The following is a 16,237-nucleotide window of genomic DNA, read 5'->3' as shown; positions in this document are numbered from 1 at the left end:
TAAGTCTGCAGCCTAGTTGCTGGAACAAGGGGCCTTTACCCCCTTCTGTTGCTCTGCTGAAGCTGCTTCCTTCAGTGCATTTCTGAAATCAGTCGGGTTCCCCCACTTTTATCCTGTTGCCCTCATTCATAACTGAGACCTCCAGACTGCCTACATCTTCAAAACAGTTGCTAGAATCACCAACTGGTCTGCTAGCTTCACTACCACATCGTCCTCTCCAAATATCTCATTATTTTCCATGTTAAGTCCTTATTTTCTGGACCTTCACACTTTTCTCTTTCTGTATCTTCCCATAAACATCTTTGTGTTGCCATGGAAATCTCCCCTGTCTGCACCTACATACGCATCCCTTTCTGTGTGGCATTCAGGTTGAAATCACATCAAAATCCCCATCTCTTTGGTGTGATACTAACAGAAACATGGTGATAAATGATGTCTTCATAGGTAGGTGGGAATAGCAAGTACCTACTTTATCAATTTGTTCTTCTGGTTCTTAATAACACTGACAACAGATATAAACAGTCCGGATCTGCCTACATCCATCCTCTGTCCTGTCATTCACATGCCACTGACTTGTGGGCACAGATGGTACCTTTAAAGCCCTAGCATATTAGTGTCCTGACTTTGGGACACCGATCAGTGCCACGGGACGCTACCCTAGGTACTAATCGTGACCATTAACAATGAATAAATTATCTGGCAGGACCCGTGAAAGGGGCTGGAGACTGACCAGCCTTGCCAGAGCTGGGCCTTGTTGGTGCCCTCCTGCTGCCCCCATGACTGGTCCTGCCTAACTTGACCAACTGGCTCTTTCCATCTCTGCCACTGGTGCTATAAAAGGAAATTGATTTCCAATGTAGGATCATTCAACCTGCAGTTTCCATTTCCCTCATAAGCCCAATGCAGGAGCCTGTTGAATGTCTGGCGACCTTCAAATTTACACCAGAATTGCATTAAGGCCAAATGAGCATGTTCAGATCCACCGGCCCTGACAGGTCTTTGGCAAGTGCACAGCCCAGAATGAAAATCCTCTAATGAAACCTACCTCTTATTAGAGATGATGGGGACTCTCCACCCCTTGATCTGATTTAGTTCTGTGTCAGAGACCTCTATCTGCAGCGGGAGACGAGGAACCCAGACTGTCATTTCTAAAGGGGCACTCAGATGCTGGTACGTAAAATTAACTATGACATTCACTTTGCCTTTCATTTCCTTCCCATTGACAAAGACATAGTCACATCTGTCAGAAACCTGAAAAAAAAGAATTAAAAAAAAATTAATGAGTCTCTTCACAAATTATAAAGTACACCACATGCTGGGAAAGTGAGTGGGAGGAAGAGAAAGGGTATAGGTTTAAACTAGCTCCAAGTTCAGAGGACAAGCAGGAATAACAAGAAAGGTGCCTAGTGTGCCCTTAATAGTCTGTATAATTTGGCATCATTTTAACAGGCAGGCTTTTTCTGCTATAAACATTTCCAGTATAATCTAAGATAAAAGAACAGCTTCTTTCTGTCCTTGATTCCCACTCCAACACTAGGATAGTCCTAGTATAATGACACCGGAAGAGGATTCTTCTCCTCTCCCCAAAGCTCAGTCTGACGCTACTATCCTCCTCCTCCTCTTTGTTTGCAGCCTGAGGAACAGCACATACCTACGGGGAGGAACAGGTAACTGCCTGTATACAGAACTGAGTAGGGGACAAATTTCTCTAGTCAACCCCAAACTGGGACAAAAGGTTCTTTAGGAGTCTCGTTACAGGTGCCAGGGCATGGGATGGTCACATCAACCAAAAACTAATCACAGGGAAGAGCTCACTGATGCCCAGTGGTGTTCATTGGGGCCAAACAGCTTCATCTCTGCTGCAAGCCTGACAAAGGTCTTACACAATGTTCTGCTCAAGCTAGTCCTGATGTCACTTTATTTATTACCTGCAGCTCTGGACATCAATATTGCTGAGAGTTACTAAATCTCACTCAAGCGATTTAGCAGCTATTGCAAGGATCTAGGTGAGCTGACAGGACCTGTTCATTACAGCTAGTTAAAATATATGAGTAAATGTACACGTCAGATAATTTATTAACTACCACTTTACCGTGCTGATGATCTGAAGGAATGATCTATTAAAACCCTGAACTCTTTTCACAATCCATTACCAGCTAGACCTTCTATTCCATTTTGTAGACGTATTTCATATTTTTGACTCCAGAATGCATACTCTTATCCTCATCTGAATTTAATGCCATTTTCTACTTTTCTGTTTAAATGCTAAATGAATTTAAATTGTATTTAAATATCACCAGCTTTTATAGGATAATTTGCATTCCTAATATTATTATCTTCAAACAACAACCACCCCCCTTACAGACAGATCCATAGCAAATCCATTTCCACTCTTGCTTGTCTGAGCCTAGGTAACGTATCAAAAAGGGTTATCGTGACTCTTGCAATGCTTCTCTTGCAAGCAACGTCCATTTTAAGGTCAAAATCTTATAGTTACCATTGGTTTCAGCAGGAAAATAAGGAGTTTATTTACAGGCAGATTTATGTTTTTCAGGATATTCTCATATTAGCATGTTTTACACTAGCTCTTAACGGCTCGTGTCAGGATCCAATCTCAGCATGCTGCACAGCAAGAAAACCTAGTTGCTGTCAAAAAAGCCTCAAAACATGGGAGTGTGCAACGCAAGGGAAGGACCTCACAGCAGGCAGCTGGGCACAGATGTGTCCTGGCTCCGGCTGGGGCCTATGTCACTAATGTAATCCCCACTTCATAATGCTGATCCAAGCTGGCCTGAGCTGAGGAAGATGAGACTCTGCAAAACTCCAGGAGAAGCTTCATGTGAGCCTGCAGAAATGGCTATAGGGAAGGCTGGAGGCATACGCACATTCCCCTTCTGGGAGCAGCGTGTCTGGGCAGCAGCAAGAGAGAAGACGTTATTCTTGCATCCTTGCAGAAGGCTCACTAATGCAAGTGTAGTATTGTCAGGGCAAGAACTACATCGTACTTACAACCTGCGACATTCCAACAGGTGGGAAGCCAGAAGACCTTCGGGCAGTGCCTGGTACATGTGCTCCTTCTCCCACCCCATGGAGTACCTTGCTTTCCTAAGTGGAATTTGTCTGTTCCTTGCTGGCACTGCACTTATCCCGGTTGCCTTTTTGTAGTTTAAGTGCTGTTCTCAAATCAGACAACCCTCCTCTGCGCTAATAAGCTCTGTCTGCTGCTTTCTACCTTTCCTCTTTTCCCTGGGATGCCAGTGAGTAGAAAAACTGGGCAGAGTCTCAAAGTGCTGATTTCCACCTGAGAGGCAACAGATCAAAGCTGAAGACAAGGTGGCCCCAAGGAAAACATTCTGCCTGGGAGCTGATTGCCCTGAGGTCCTTCACTTGTCTTTGTGCTCTGCGGGCTGGACCACACGTACAAGTGAACGGCCTGAAGACAAGGATTTTCTTTCGTGGGGCCAGGTAACAGCGCTCAGTGTGACTTCCTCACCACCCCTGCTTCCAGCTAGCAACGCCTCATATTCGTGAATCTTAGCTAATTAACACATTAGGCAATTAAATGTCTCCATGGGTGATCAACCCAGGACTGAAACCATTTCCTAGTGATTTAAGGTGAAGCACAGAAATCATAGCTGAGGGATGTTTCCAAACCACAGCAGTGTCCTCTGCAGAGCAGAGCGCGGAGTCCCTGGAGCCCTGCTCCCAGCAGACCTCTCCGGCCTGTCCTCTGCCTGTCCCCTGCGCTTGCACCAGGGCTTCTAGCGGGGGACCTGCCAAACATCCTTCCACCAGGGTAAGGTTTCCCTGTCTGACGGTAGCTTTTGAAGCACACCTAGATAGCACAGGTGGGATTTTGCTGTTGTTTTTATTGGTCTGTGTGTGTGTGAGGAGCAGTTCAGCATGCCAAGGGCTGGAACAAGGCTGAGACTCTCCCAAACAATAGAAGTAACTGCTGAATTATGCTAGTAAGAGATGGGAATCAGACTCTCAGGTTTTAAATTCGTTAATGCTCAAGCAATAGCAAGAGAAAGAAAATTTGGCAGGCAAACAGACCTCAGTTCCAACTTGACCAGGGGATATTACAGAAAGGAGAGTTAAAATAAGAATCCATCCCTAAAAACCTGCTATATGAATGATTAAATAAATACCATGACCTTGTACTTTCAAGTTTTTATATGATTTATAAAACAAACTGATGGTCAAGAAAAGAACGACTAGGCTTGGGATACCTGCATTCTCCTGTTTCCCTTTCTGTAAGTGAAGACGGCAACAACTATGAGCTCATTCAGTTCCCAGCCAGCCCTTCACGGTTTGAATGAATAAGCATCACTGTTCCGCTGCAGCTTGCATGCAGTCCTAACAGAGCAACATCAAAACATGGTGCAAAGTACAGTACATTTTCATAAATCAGGCCAGGACATTCAGAAACAGGTCATCAATAGAAAGGCAGATTAGCCATGCCCGTGTTACTGCAGACACATCCGAACCATTCATCTTCCAGCACAAGAGAAAGACTAAAAAGATGTAGGAAAGAAGAAAAATTGAGCTTCTCTGTTTCTTTTGACACTGAGTTTTCTAAGCTGTTTGTTGGAAATGAGCGAATATTTTGTGAAATGAGTTTGATGGGCCTCGGCTGAGCCTCTGCATGAGTGAAGACCCGTCAGATGCAGCGCAGCAGCTGGCAGCCTCCGGGCCGTCCCCACGGCTGACACGGGCAGAGGGAGTGACCGGGTCCCCCCTCGCATGGCTTCTCCGCATTAATGTTGATGGGGGCAGCACAGAGAAGCTTCTGCTGCCACTGCCTTCTCTGAACTGCATGTCTCCTTTTCAATCCGTAATGGATTTCAATTCCTCAGTCTGTCAAGCAGCTCCTTTTCTTAAGCGTTAATTCATACAAACAGCCTTTAACTACCAGCCCTCCTTCCTGTACTACACTTCTTGCTTTACACGCCTCGCCACACACAACAGGAATGGCTGTGGTTCAAGTTTATTAAACACATGAATGGAGTGACTGCACCCACCCTCGGATATGCGTACGTGAGCATGCGGACGAAAGAGAGGGTCTGTACCAAATCAACAAACAGCTTCCCGACAGCTAGTTACTACGGGAATTACAAGGTTGCAAAAGCTTTGTCCCAAAACAGACAGATTTCAGAAAACTATCAAACACATTATAAAATGCAATAGGAACTACAAAGGGGACGGAGCAAGGTGGGCAATTTGCGGGGAGAACCAATTTGTTTTCTTTCCAAGATCGGGGACTCCCACCCATATCGCCTTTTCCTTTCCTCCTGCCTTTGAGTTTTGGTATCTCAGGGATGGTGACTCCAGTTTTCAGTAAATGTGACAAGGGCTCAGGAGAGAAAGAGTAGATTTTCTTTTACTGCTAATGTGCTGCTGGAATACATCTCTCTGTCTTGTGGCCACTGTAATTCAAGGACATTGTAATGCCATTAAACCCTTCTGGTGCTGTGCTCCCTTGCTAAAACCTTCCCAGGCTTTGTGTCACAGGAGCTTTTCACACAACTACGCTAAGCTGCCTTCCATTAATTAAGGGAGGCTGTACTTAGTGCTCATAAGATGCTCCAGAAATTCTCTCAATACAGAGGACTTTTATCTCTTGAGGGAACTGGCATTTGAACGGCTTTTTTGGGCATGAACTTGGTAGGTTATAAAAGTGCTTTGGGTTTTGTTTGGCTCCTGCAGCTCCACCTCTTTTTCTTACATCAGTGAACAACTCAGCTCCCTCCGAGTCACACGCACGTATCTAATCTCTGCGCGCCAGGGCAGCGGAGGTCAGAGGTCCCTTATTGCCAGCGCAGCACAGAATGAGGAATTAGATTTCCAAGTGCGCCATGTACATACCAAACACGTGGCTTCTGGCGAGCTGGATGTCGAGTTCAATCATCAGTGCTACAAACTGCGCAGAGTGGAATATTTCAAATGTGCTCAGCATTGCATTTAATTCAAACCCCCAGTCCTATTGTCAGAAACGGGAACAGAGGTAAGTCACTGCTGCGTCCTCCCACAGCGTCCTCGCTGTAACTGTGCATTCCTCAGCCCCACGTGCAGCTCTGTACATCGGGTACCCCAAAACTCTGCCCAAAATTCAGCTGGTAGCCTTGCAACTGGGAAAGTGATGCTGCTGGGTCACTTTAACACAGGAGTCTTTCCCTGGCAAACAAATATTGACCAGAAAAGGAGGGGGATATTGCTGGTCTGAGGCACTTCTTTTTTATGTTTACTTAAAAGGCCTTTTGTGTTATTTGAAAGGAAGTCAGCACTCTCCTTCAAAACACCCCATATTCTGTATGCTCTTCAGGTGTGATCACAAGCAAGGGAAATCAGTTTTTATTAATTTCTCTTATTTTATTTCACAGTTTGCAAGACTCTCTGTGGAAGAAAACACTAAGCCCTTTGAAGCCTTGTAGTAGCAGGACTTCAGCCAGCCTGGGAAAAACATGGAAAGAAGCAATAAGGCCCCTCACAAATCACACGTGATCCCTATCACGCTGACCTCCTGCATCCAGTTCTCCAGTGAAAATTGTTCCCATCCCTTTCATAAAAGGATTTTACTGCTTTTCCCATTGCCTTTTGCAGAAGCTGTCTATGGCAGACACACATTTGTGTGGCTGGCTGTTCCCTTGGTCCCGTAAGCTCTGTGCTAGGTTTGGGCTGGGTAGAATCCAAAGATCTAATGGGAGGGAGGGAAAGGGGAACGTGCACCATAATTCCCAGAAGTACCCAGCATTTCTCTGCTAGCTCTCAGAAGTAGCTGTAGCAGTCTTTCCCCACCTCATTATCATTATTAAATTCCCATGGGATAACGCTAAAACCCTCACAGGAAACTGCTTTTCTGCTACGGTAATTCTGCTGGAACTCTTACAAAGTCACAGCTAATAAGTCTTTGAAAATAAGATGTACCTAGAGCAGTTCTGGTTTAGACATTTCAAGGGTGGCCAATTAGGAAAGTAAGTCTCTGATATTTCCACATAAACTCTATATTTCAGAAACACTCTGGGACACTGTCCCCAGTCCATGCTTCTGTAAGCGATCTTCCTCCCACACAAGCACTCTCCGTTTATAATATACACTTCAAACACAGCCCTGCCACCTTGGCAAGCTCACGGGATCTCTTCTGATTTAGCACCGCACACATTTTCCTTGGTCTGCCAGCATAAATGGCGATATTTAGTAACGCAAGTTATGTTAATGAGTCCTGCCTAAATCATTGCTGTCAGAAGAAGAATGGGGGAGTCTCATATAACCATTAAAAATGAATGAGGAGGGAAATAAATAAGGAAAAGCAGCTCATTTGAGCTATAAAAGACTCCAGAACACAAGCTGTGTACCAAGGTACAAAAGGATGAGGCCATTATTAGCTCTATAAGTCACTTGTAAATGACTCAGGGGAGGCGGAGTCACCTTTAATCACCCGCGCTTAACCCGCGGTGTTGGAGTGAGATTCGTTACTGTGATAACTGAATCCAGCCTGAAATTATGCAAGGCAGAGATAAATGACTATAATGAAGAAGCAGCACAGGGGGTAGATCAGCCCTAAACCCACTATATGTCTAGAGAAGGGACCTGTCCTAGCCTGGGACTCTGTGAGGACCCTGAGGGTAAGAAATGACTGTCCTCAGATCTGATGGCAGCAGCAGATCTGTTAACCGCCCTGGATGCTGCTGGAATTAGGAACAGCTGCTCTTGAGGAATAATTAAGGCACCTCTTGTGTTGCAGAGAAGAGAAAGAATTTTTTTTCCCCCCAGAAAGAAACAGTAATGGCAAATGGGTATCACGTCGAGTTTATGGATGCTCTTCCCGTCCCTCAGTTACTCAGTGACTTGCACGTTCAGCGGGGTTAACGTCCCAAGCCAGGCTGCTCTGCAGCTGCCAAAAGAAGAATGACTTGGCTTGAACCCTAGCGATTGGACTCCAGACAGACCTGAAATCTAGCATCACCTTGACAGCTTTCCCCGTTTGGGGGGATTTACACTGCATAAGGTCGTCTTAATTTTAAATATTTTGAATTTTGACTGCGAGTATTGAAATATCTAGCAAAATCTGAAAATACCCTTTCAAAGTTGGTAAATGATGAGCTGTGTTCACAAGGCTTCGTACCTCTTCATTGCTTAATATCTGGTTCTCCGCTCTGTGCAGTAAGGCTGTGCCTTTTTCAGAGGACATGTCAAGTGACACATCTGAACTCAGCATATTCAGAAAAACCAGAGGGTGCTCTGAACTTTGAAGGTCCACACCTTCAAAGTGTCCACACTTTTCTGCAGTGGTTTTCCTGTTGCAGCACGACACCAAAAAATACTGCAATCCACAACTGCATCTGCTTTTTTACCCAGAGACAAACATCTTCCTTAGTTTCTAAGGGTCTTAAGGACTTTTTTCCTGCCAGGCATCTCCATAGCATCATGATGGAAGCACATCTAGCACTGCTCCAGAGGAAGTTCAGCAATAAATAGATATTAGCAGAGACCTGTGCAAATGAAAAATGTTTTCTACTGCACTAATCCACCTGAAGCACATTAGAGAGCATATTGATTAAAAGAGCTCTGATACCAATTAATTTCTAAGAAATTTTTTAGTTTGTTCTATAGCTTTGTGGCAAACGTCAATATATTATCCTCAGCAAAATATACCTGAGTGAAATATGCAATGGCACATATTAAAAGGACTTACAATTCTGGGCAAATACCCAATTCTAGCTGCGAGTCTAATACTTCCTTTGCGAACATTACGGATCTGACACAATGTTTGCAGTGTGTTGGTGTAACTAACTGAAAAATCCCCTCATTAAAAGTCTCTCCTCAGGAATCACCTTTCGGTTTTTTAAATCAAGATTTGACCTATAAGGTTTTGGTGGATTTTTCCCTTCAGTGTTGCTTTTGCAGCCATTTCCACTACTACGAACAGTCAAGTTTACCTCTATGCAGTGGATTTCACAGAATCTACGCATTTTTCAAGGACAGAGCGAGAGAAGAGCAGGTGACACACAGTCATTCGTGGACACATCACGACACCCCCGTACACACTGTCCTCACCCATGATTTAGTGCCTGCCTAAGGGCTACCTGCAGTCTGTAAAGAGCATCTTCTTTGTCCTCACTCAGGCACTGTGCTCAGGACAGCCAGGAGCCACCTGAGGGTGACGTGTTCCCGGTGCTGAGCAGCCCCTTTCCCACGGGACTGGCAGTAGAGCTGCCTGGAGGATGGATGCTTCACTTCAGGAGGGCTTTCAAGACACCTACATTTGGTTTCATTTTTGGGTCATGAAATTCAGTTTAATTTCAATTTCAAATGATTAAAATTATGTAAAAATACTGTAACATCAAGGAAAAAGTTATTTTAAAATGAAAAATCAAAACATTTCATTTTGGAAATGTCAAAACAAGATGTTTCTTTGACACAATGGGAACCTGCTAGCATCCTTTTCTTCCTTTTTCTGTCAGAGATGAAATTCCAGGGAAATTAGCATAATTTCACTAAGCTGTTTTACAGAACTACAAATTCTGATAGAATATATTCTGCCAAATTTTCCCCAATAAGCTGTAATCAGCTGGGGCCACAAATCAAAACAAAACCATCACAATGAAACTCTGCTCAATTAAAATCCAACCACATGAAATCTGGAGTACCTTTAGTGCAATGAATAGTGCTATTCTCATTTGCAGAAATGAACATAAGGGCACAGAACAACCTTTCCGAAAGTCTGGGATTAATTCCCAATTCCATCACACACTTACTAGATGACTGTGTGTAATTTGTTGAGATCCATACTCTCAAGGCTATGGAAGTGTTAACTCCCGCTGAACTCAAGGAGAGCTTGGTGGTTAAATCTCTTTAAGAATCTGGGCTTTAATCTCCCTTTGATGTATTTGTAAAATGAGGATACTATCCCCTTGTTTTACAGGGATTTTGCAAAGCTTAATTTATAAGAAACAAGAGCGAGCTCAGGTGCTAGGGTTACACAAATACATCTTTCTGTTGCTTAAAATTTATCAGTAGTTAGAGGACAGTCCTTCACTTTTTCCACCCGCACTAGCAGTCAATCACAGCCACACCGAGGGCACGATACAGTCCTGTGGGACATGGCGGAGGGTGAAACTGTGTCCCTGGCAAGCAGGCAACGTGAAAAGAAATCAAATGGCTTCATTCACTCCTGCTGTTCTCCACCGCTTTTGCTGCTATGGCCATCCCTCATTTGCTGTTGGCTAGGCTGCAATTCCTGCTTTCCAGCTGGAAAAGGAAGGTGGCGACTTCCTGCCCACCTGCTGCTCTTGATATTCAGCGAGCGGCGATCCTGCCAGCACAGGATAAGCAAAAGAATGAGACGGCTTCGGTGTCTGCTCCTCTAAATCAGCAGGACACGGGAATGCCAGCACTGTCACGTAGGAGAGCTTTAGACAGGCAAGTACTGTCTGACGACTAGCCAGAGAGCTGCTGGACTCAACCCACCACCTCATGCTCTGGATTTTAGAAACCACAATTGTTTGTAATAAATGTGACAACACTTTCTTGCCTAGGTTAATTAAGTTACATCTTCCTATTTCTCTCTTGATCTGAAACCCACATATCACTCACTGCAGTCATCCAAGTAAAGCGGGAGAAGAATGATAAACACATCCAGTACCCAAGCTTTTCATTACCAAACTGAGAATGGCATTTCCCCCCTCCTTCCAGTAAAGCTTAAAGAGGACTAATGGCAATAGGACGCCTTTGCTTTACACTCCTGAAAGCAAGGAGACACACAGGCTGCTTGTTTGTCTCTGGGTAATAAATACCTGACTTCCAGGTGAAGCAGAGCCGATGAAGAATGTGACAAATTGGATAGACTAAATGCTGAAACAAAACTGCTGTAAAGGGGACGGTCAGTCTTCTAGATTTGTCAGATCCAGCCGGTGAAGGAACGCTTGGGGAGAGGAAGGTAATCGAGATGCACGCAGCCTGAAACAGCCTGTTCTAAGGGCTGCTCGTACTGCATGTGAGACCCCCACTTTGGGAGCAGCTGAGAGGAAACCGGGCAGAACTGCAAGCAGTACGGATCCGACTGAATATACAGCAAGGCAAAGTATTTCAAATAACTCCTATATTCTCCCAGGGCAGCTGAAGGACCTTAGGAGATCCTGAATCTCCCCAGACGCAAAAAGGGCAGACGAAGGAGCACTGGCAGTGCCGGTACGGAGCCATCCCACCGCTGCCCGGCTCTCCCAGCACGCTGGGGCTGGAGCGCTCCCAACAGCACACCGACACATTGATTTCAGACCCAGGCTGTGGCACTGAACAACCAGCAGGATTAACCTCCAGTCAGTAACTTTGATTTTGTCTATAATTATCACAACAGTAAAACTAGGTGTGCAAAGCATGTAATTGTCATATCCAAGATACTTCATACTTCCCTTGTCTATAGGTAACCAAAATCTCTGCCAACTCCTTTCTGTTCCACAGGCGATCCAGCATGCAATTCAGCTGTAGGCATCAAGTTTTTTTCACTGTATTTCTTTCATTCACAAATGACCAATAATATTTCTATTGGCTACCATAATACTTATTGATTTTACACTGCTTTGTACTGTATTAAGCAACAAATCTATATTTGGATGAATTTACCTGGTATGTGCTTTATGCCCTCATATGCTGACCACAGAAAATATGCGTGTCATTCTCAGTTGCCTGTTAGAAGAACAAACATGTAACTGGAAGATCAATTCTGAAAGCAATGTTTTACTCGAATGCTGGTTGTTCTACACAACAGCAAAAGATTCTTTTAAGAAAAGATTACGCTGCATGAAAAAGAGGTTTCTCATCTGCGCCACCCAGGGAGAGCGCAGCCTCCCAGGATGTCCCTTCGTACTGCAGCAAGCTGCGGGCTTGTCCTCCCCCAGAGACCGGGGCTCACCCTTGTCTCATAAGCTGGAGATGGGCTGGTGGCACAACCGGGCTGTAACACCTAGGTTTCCTAGTTGGGGAAACTTCTCTTTCATACATGCTTGAGTCCTTGGTCAGTCCCAAATGAACACCTCTCAACTCCCCCTCCCTCTTTGCGGTGAGTGTACCAGGGATCCGCCACTGAGAATCCCACATCTTTCTTTGCTGCAGCCTTGCACCAGGTTACTCCTCAGTGAGGCATGGTTTCTGCAACGTGGAGATCATTCCCCTTTGATAATCACCAAATCCAAACCCTAAAAATGTTCCTCCTGAAAATGTTTCATTAACGTATTGTAACAGCACTTTAGAGTCACAGAGATGAGACCTCCGATACCCAGCTAGTGATGGTCCCTTCATAACGCTCTTGTAACATCTAACCAAGGCAGGAAACCAGACCTTTATTTTCCTTTATTTGAGACAAAGAGCTGAATCACACAGAGATCAAATCACGTGCCTAAGGCTTCCCAGAACATTTGGGACCCAGCCAAGAAACGAATCCCACAGTCGCAGGGCTCCCCTACCACAGTGCCGTTATTCGAAACGGGGGCAGACCCTGCTCTCGCACCCAGGAGTTCCCTTGGCCCCACCGCGCCTTTGCTCTTGGCACCCACGCTGCTGCCACCCTCATGGCTCCTTGTGGCTTCACTAGCCATGGTACCTCTTTACTTTTTGGGTCATACCCATGCACTATAATCACATAGGCAGATGTAGGGATTAGACTCTCTGAATCTCTGCAATATTTGCATAGTACAGTATTTCCATTGGCTATGTTGAGCTTTCTTTTTTGGCACAGCCATCACGTATATTACAATTATGTTAACAAGCATGTCTTTCTAAAGAACTCCTATTTTTCTCTTCATTACCCTGAGACACACTTCCAGTCATTTCTCATCTAGCCCTACCAGGTCATTTTTGATATATTGTACAAGTGCAAAGGAGAGCTCTACTTCACAAGCAAATTCAAATGCCTATTACATATATCCTGCTTTTGAGGGTGTAGGTGGGATGGAAGCGGAGCATGCACGATGTGCTGAGTAGCGTGCATTGCAGCTCCTCCGCACGCCCTGCTGCACAGACAGTGTAAGATCCCACAGTTAGGCAAGCGATGTGATTTAGCTCCCCTCTTTCAGATTGAGCTCCTAACTCAGGAGGCCCCTAGCTCAATTCTCAAAGTGTCAGCCAAGACGGCAGTTGTTACAAATAGATCTTTTAAACAGCTCCTGAAGAGAAATCCCTACCTCTCCATCTGACTCGTTTCTGCTCTGAAATGTGAGCACTAAAGGCCACTGAAGTCACTGTCCACTGACAAAAAATTCATATCATATTCCGAGATTTGTATCTGTTACTCAAAATTGAGAGCACAGTGTGACTCAACACTGCCTCCAATTAAATTTATTTTTTCTCTGTTAGAAAAAATAAGATCTTCTTTTAAAGGGTTTTCATAATTTTATGGAAAATGACTAAAAAACTAAAAAATGAATAAAATTTTAAAATTCTTTTGTATCAACTGATGCAAAAGAAATTGCCACCCATATTGTGGTTTTAAGCATGACTGCTATGAAACTTGCTGTTGGTTTGGTCCAGTAAAGAGAGAGAAATAGAGAAGCCAGCTTAAAATACATTTTCTTTAAGGCTACAGAGAAATGTAAATCCTTATAGACCATTTTGGACTTCTAAACTAGTTAGAAAAAGGCACTGGGCTGATATATTCTCTGCCTCCTTGGAATCACTCATCTTTCATCTCCATCACTGCCTTGCAGACTGGAAGCATTGCTATTTTTTTGACAACATTCTCATTTTTCCAGCTTCCAAGAAATCTCTAGACAGGGATTGTCAGTTCTAATTATGTCGCTCGTGCTGCAGCGACAGGTGGTTACCGAAGACTCAGAAATGACACTTTGACTTTTGCAAATGGATTATAAAGTTTGGCCCTTCTGGACAAAAACAGCCATAAAGGAGGGAAGACAGGAGGGTGGTGAAGGCAGCCACATGGAACCAGGAAGACCTGGTTATGTTGCCTCCTCTGCCAAGCCTTCCCAAAAGCATGTCTGCAAGGTGCACCTGGGCTGACTAGGGACACGCTATGGAGATTTACAACATGTCTAACCAGTTGAGCACTGAAAGCAATACAGTTATGTTTGCGTGGTGCTGTGCCCACATAAATTAGCTCCATACCTTCCTCCACAGAGTACAGCATTGGGCAGACTCACTAGCTTGGGACCTCTGTGCCATAGGCCATGGCATGCCACAGACATCACAGGCACATCATGTCTCTAGCCCTCCAGCAACAAATTGGATTGGATGTTCAAGGATCCAGTTTTCAGTAGAGCCATTTTCCATCCGTTAAGTGCAGACAATAGCACTTTCTACTTCATAGGACAACCTTAATGTTTAGAGCATTAAGAATGCAATATTTCTGCCCAAAGATTTCATCCAATCCTCAGACTTTTCTTTGACTCTGGTAATCTTTGACCCTACCCGAAAGGGCCAGCACTTCTTCCCTCAAATAAAAAGTGTCCTGCTCTTCTAATTTCTTTCCAAAGAGTAATGGGTTATACATAAATTTTAGTTAGGGACACCACTGAGAACCGATCTGACCTAAGCCAAGTATGAGATCAGACCTCCACAGACTTAAAGGAGGTGAGAGCCACACAGGAGAAGTGAATGAAAAGACCCTGCAGTGAGAAGAGAATGCCAAGATGAAAGGAGAGGAGTTTGAACTCTTTAGTGCTCTCAGACTCCAGTGTCCCACAAGCACAGATCTGCAGGCAACTCCTTGAGTTAAGCCAAGTCTCAGCTGGTACTTAATAGAACAATGACCAAATGCTGCTGAAATTACTTGTGTAGCTTAGACGTCATCCTGAGCAAGGGCATTGCATTTCAGTCACTCCAACACAGGGAAAAGGAGATGAAATATGTTTAGCAATGGCAGGCTTTAGAAGTTAGAGCTACAAGGACAAAGAGATTTCCATCTTGGTAACAAGATGACTTCAAAGAGTCTTAAAGATTCAGTCCTCTTTCTGATACTGAGTTTGCACAGGCAAAGTCTAGTTCTGTTCCTCTGGCAAGTATTCAGATATCCAACATTACCACTTAGAAGAAAAAGGAAAAATCTGTTGCAACATACGTACACTCATGCATGCATGCCAGGCTCTGGAAAGTTGGCCAACACCTTGCAGTGGCTGGAGAAAAATAATGCAACAGCAAAGCACAAAAAATTTCTCAAAGAGACCTATGCCTTTTTAAGCCAAAAATCACTTGCAGAGAAGCATATATAAGCAGGATTGTGCTCCAACAGCAGCACAGCAGCCACAATACACAAGTGCCAGATGAAAGCTGGCATCAGCCAACATGGACAAGCTGAAATGCCAGAGAATGTTTTCCAAACAACACTTGCTGTAAAAGTGACTGCAAAGTTTGTATTGGAACGGGAGAGAGCATCCTTCCCCACTGGAGTTGTGGGCTAGGATGCTGAGCAACGAGGGGATTTCTGTCCTCACTTGACCCACTAACACAACCTTCTCTTCCTCCAGTTGCCTGTTTCTGGACAACTGAAGATAAATGAGTTTCCACGCTGGACTGCAAAACGGCACATGGCTGTGAGCTCGTCACCCCTCACATTGGTAAGCTGTGACACACGGAGGTCAGACTGTGACCACGTTTGCATGAGTTGCAGCAGATTGGCATGGCTGGGGCCTCACTGCCTGACATGCTTGTTTTTAACAAGCTCCTCTGCAGCTTGCTTGTTATCAACCAAGCTCCAGGCAGGGCTCTCTGTCCTTTCCCTCTCTGCTAGGTACGTGCTCTCTCTGCACTCATTTAAGGAAGACGTCAAGCTTTCAGTGCCTATTGGTTTCCTTTTAATGGGGAAACAGCAATGAATCAAAGTGTGTGTGTGTGGGCGTGCGCGCGTGCACACATACACAAGATCAAAGCTGGGAACAGGACGGGCGTGATCCTGGCATTCCCAAGTATTCCATGGACTGGGGAGCAGCACTGTTTCCATCAGGCTTAAAGGAAAATATCATCATCATTCTAACATGCCTCCCACCATCTGCAAACACCGCTGCTACTAATGCTTACCTTTCATTTCACATCTCTAAATAAGCCCCTTGCGGTGGTGCTGAGCTAAACCCAGGCTCCTCCAGCATCTCTCTGGGGACAGAAATAATCCAAAACCGCTTGCTCCCCACTGTGAACAAAGGTCATTATTTTGACAAATTAGTTAAATCCCTCTCAGTCAGCAACAATGACCCTGAATTATTCAGCATGCATCTGTCTTTTTCCCTTACAAAAT

At 44.6% G+C, this 16,237-nt stretch overlaps 1 protein-coding gene across 1 annotated transcript in view; it reads right to left on the bottom strand.

The window, feature by feature from the left end:
* Nucleotides 1-16,237, bottom strand: part of TMEM132D (transmembrane protein 132D) — a gene marked incomplete at both ends in the record, with an annotated part of 261,079 nt that overhangs the window by 6,424 nt on the left and 238,418 nt on the right. Inside the window, one exon of the mRNA XM_082325472.1 lies at nucleotides 1,046-1,251. Within this exon, the coding sequence (XP_082181598.1) occupies nucleotides 1,046-1,251 (206 nt within the window). The remainder of the gene's footprint in view (nucleotides 1-1,045; nucleotides 1,252-16,237) is intronic.

The sequence above is a fragment of the Platalea leucorodia genome, assembly GCF_965183815.1.
Source record: "Platalea leucorodia genome assembly, chromosome: 12".
Taxonomy (NCBI): Eukaryota; Metazoa; Chordata; class Aves; order Pelecaniformes; family Threskiornithidae; genus Platalea; species Platalea leucorodia.
This window is presented reverse-complemented; position numbering and strand designations above follow the sequence as displayed.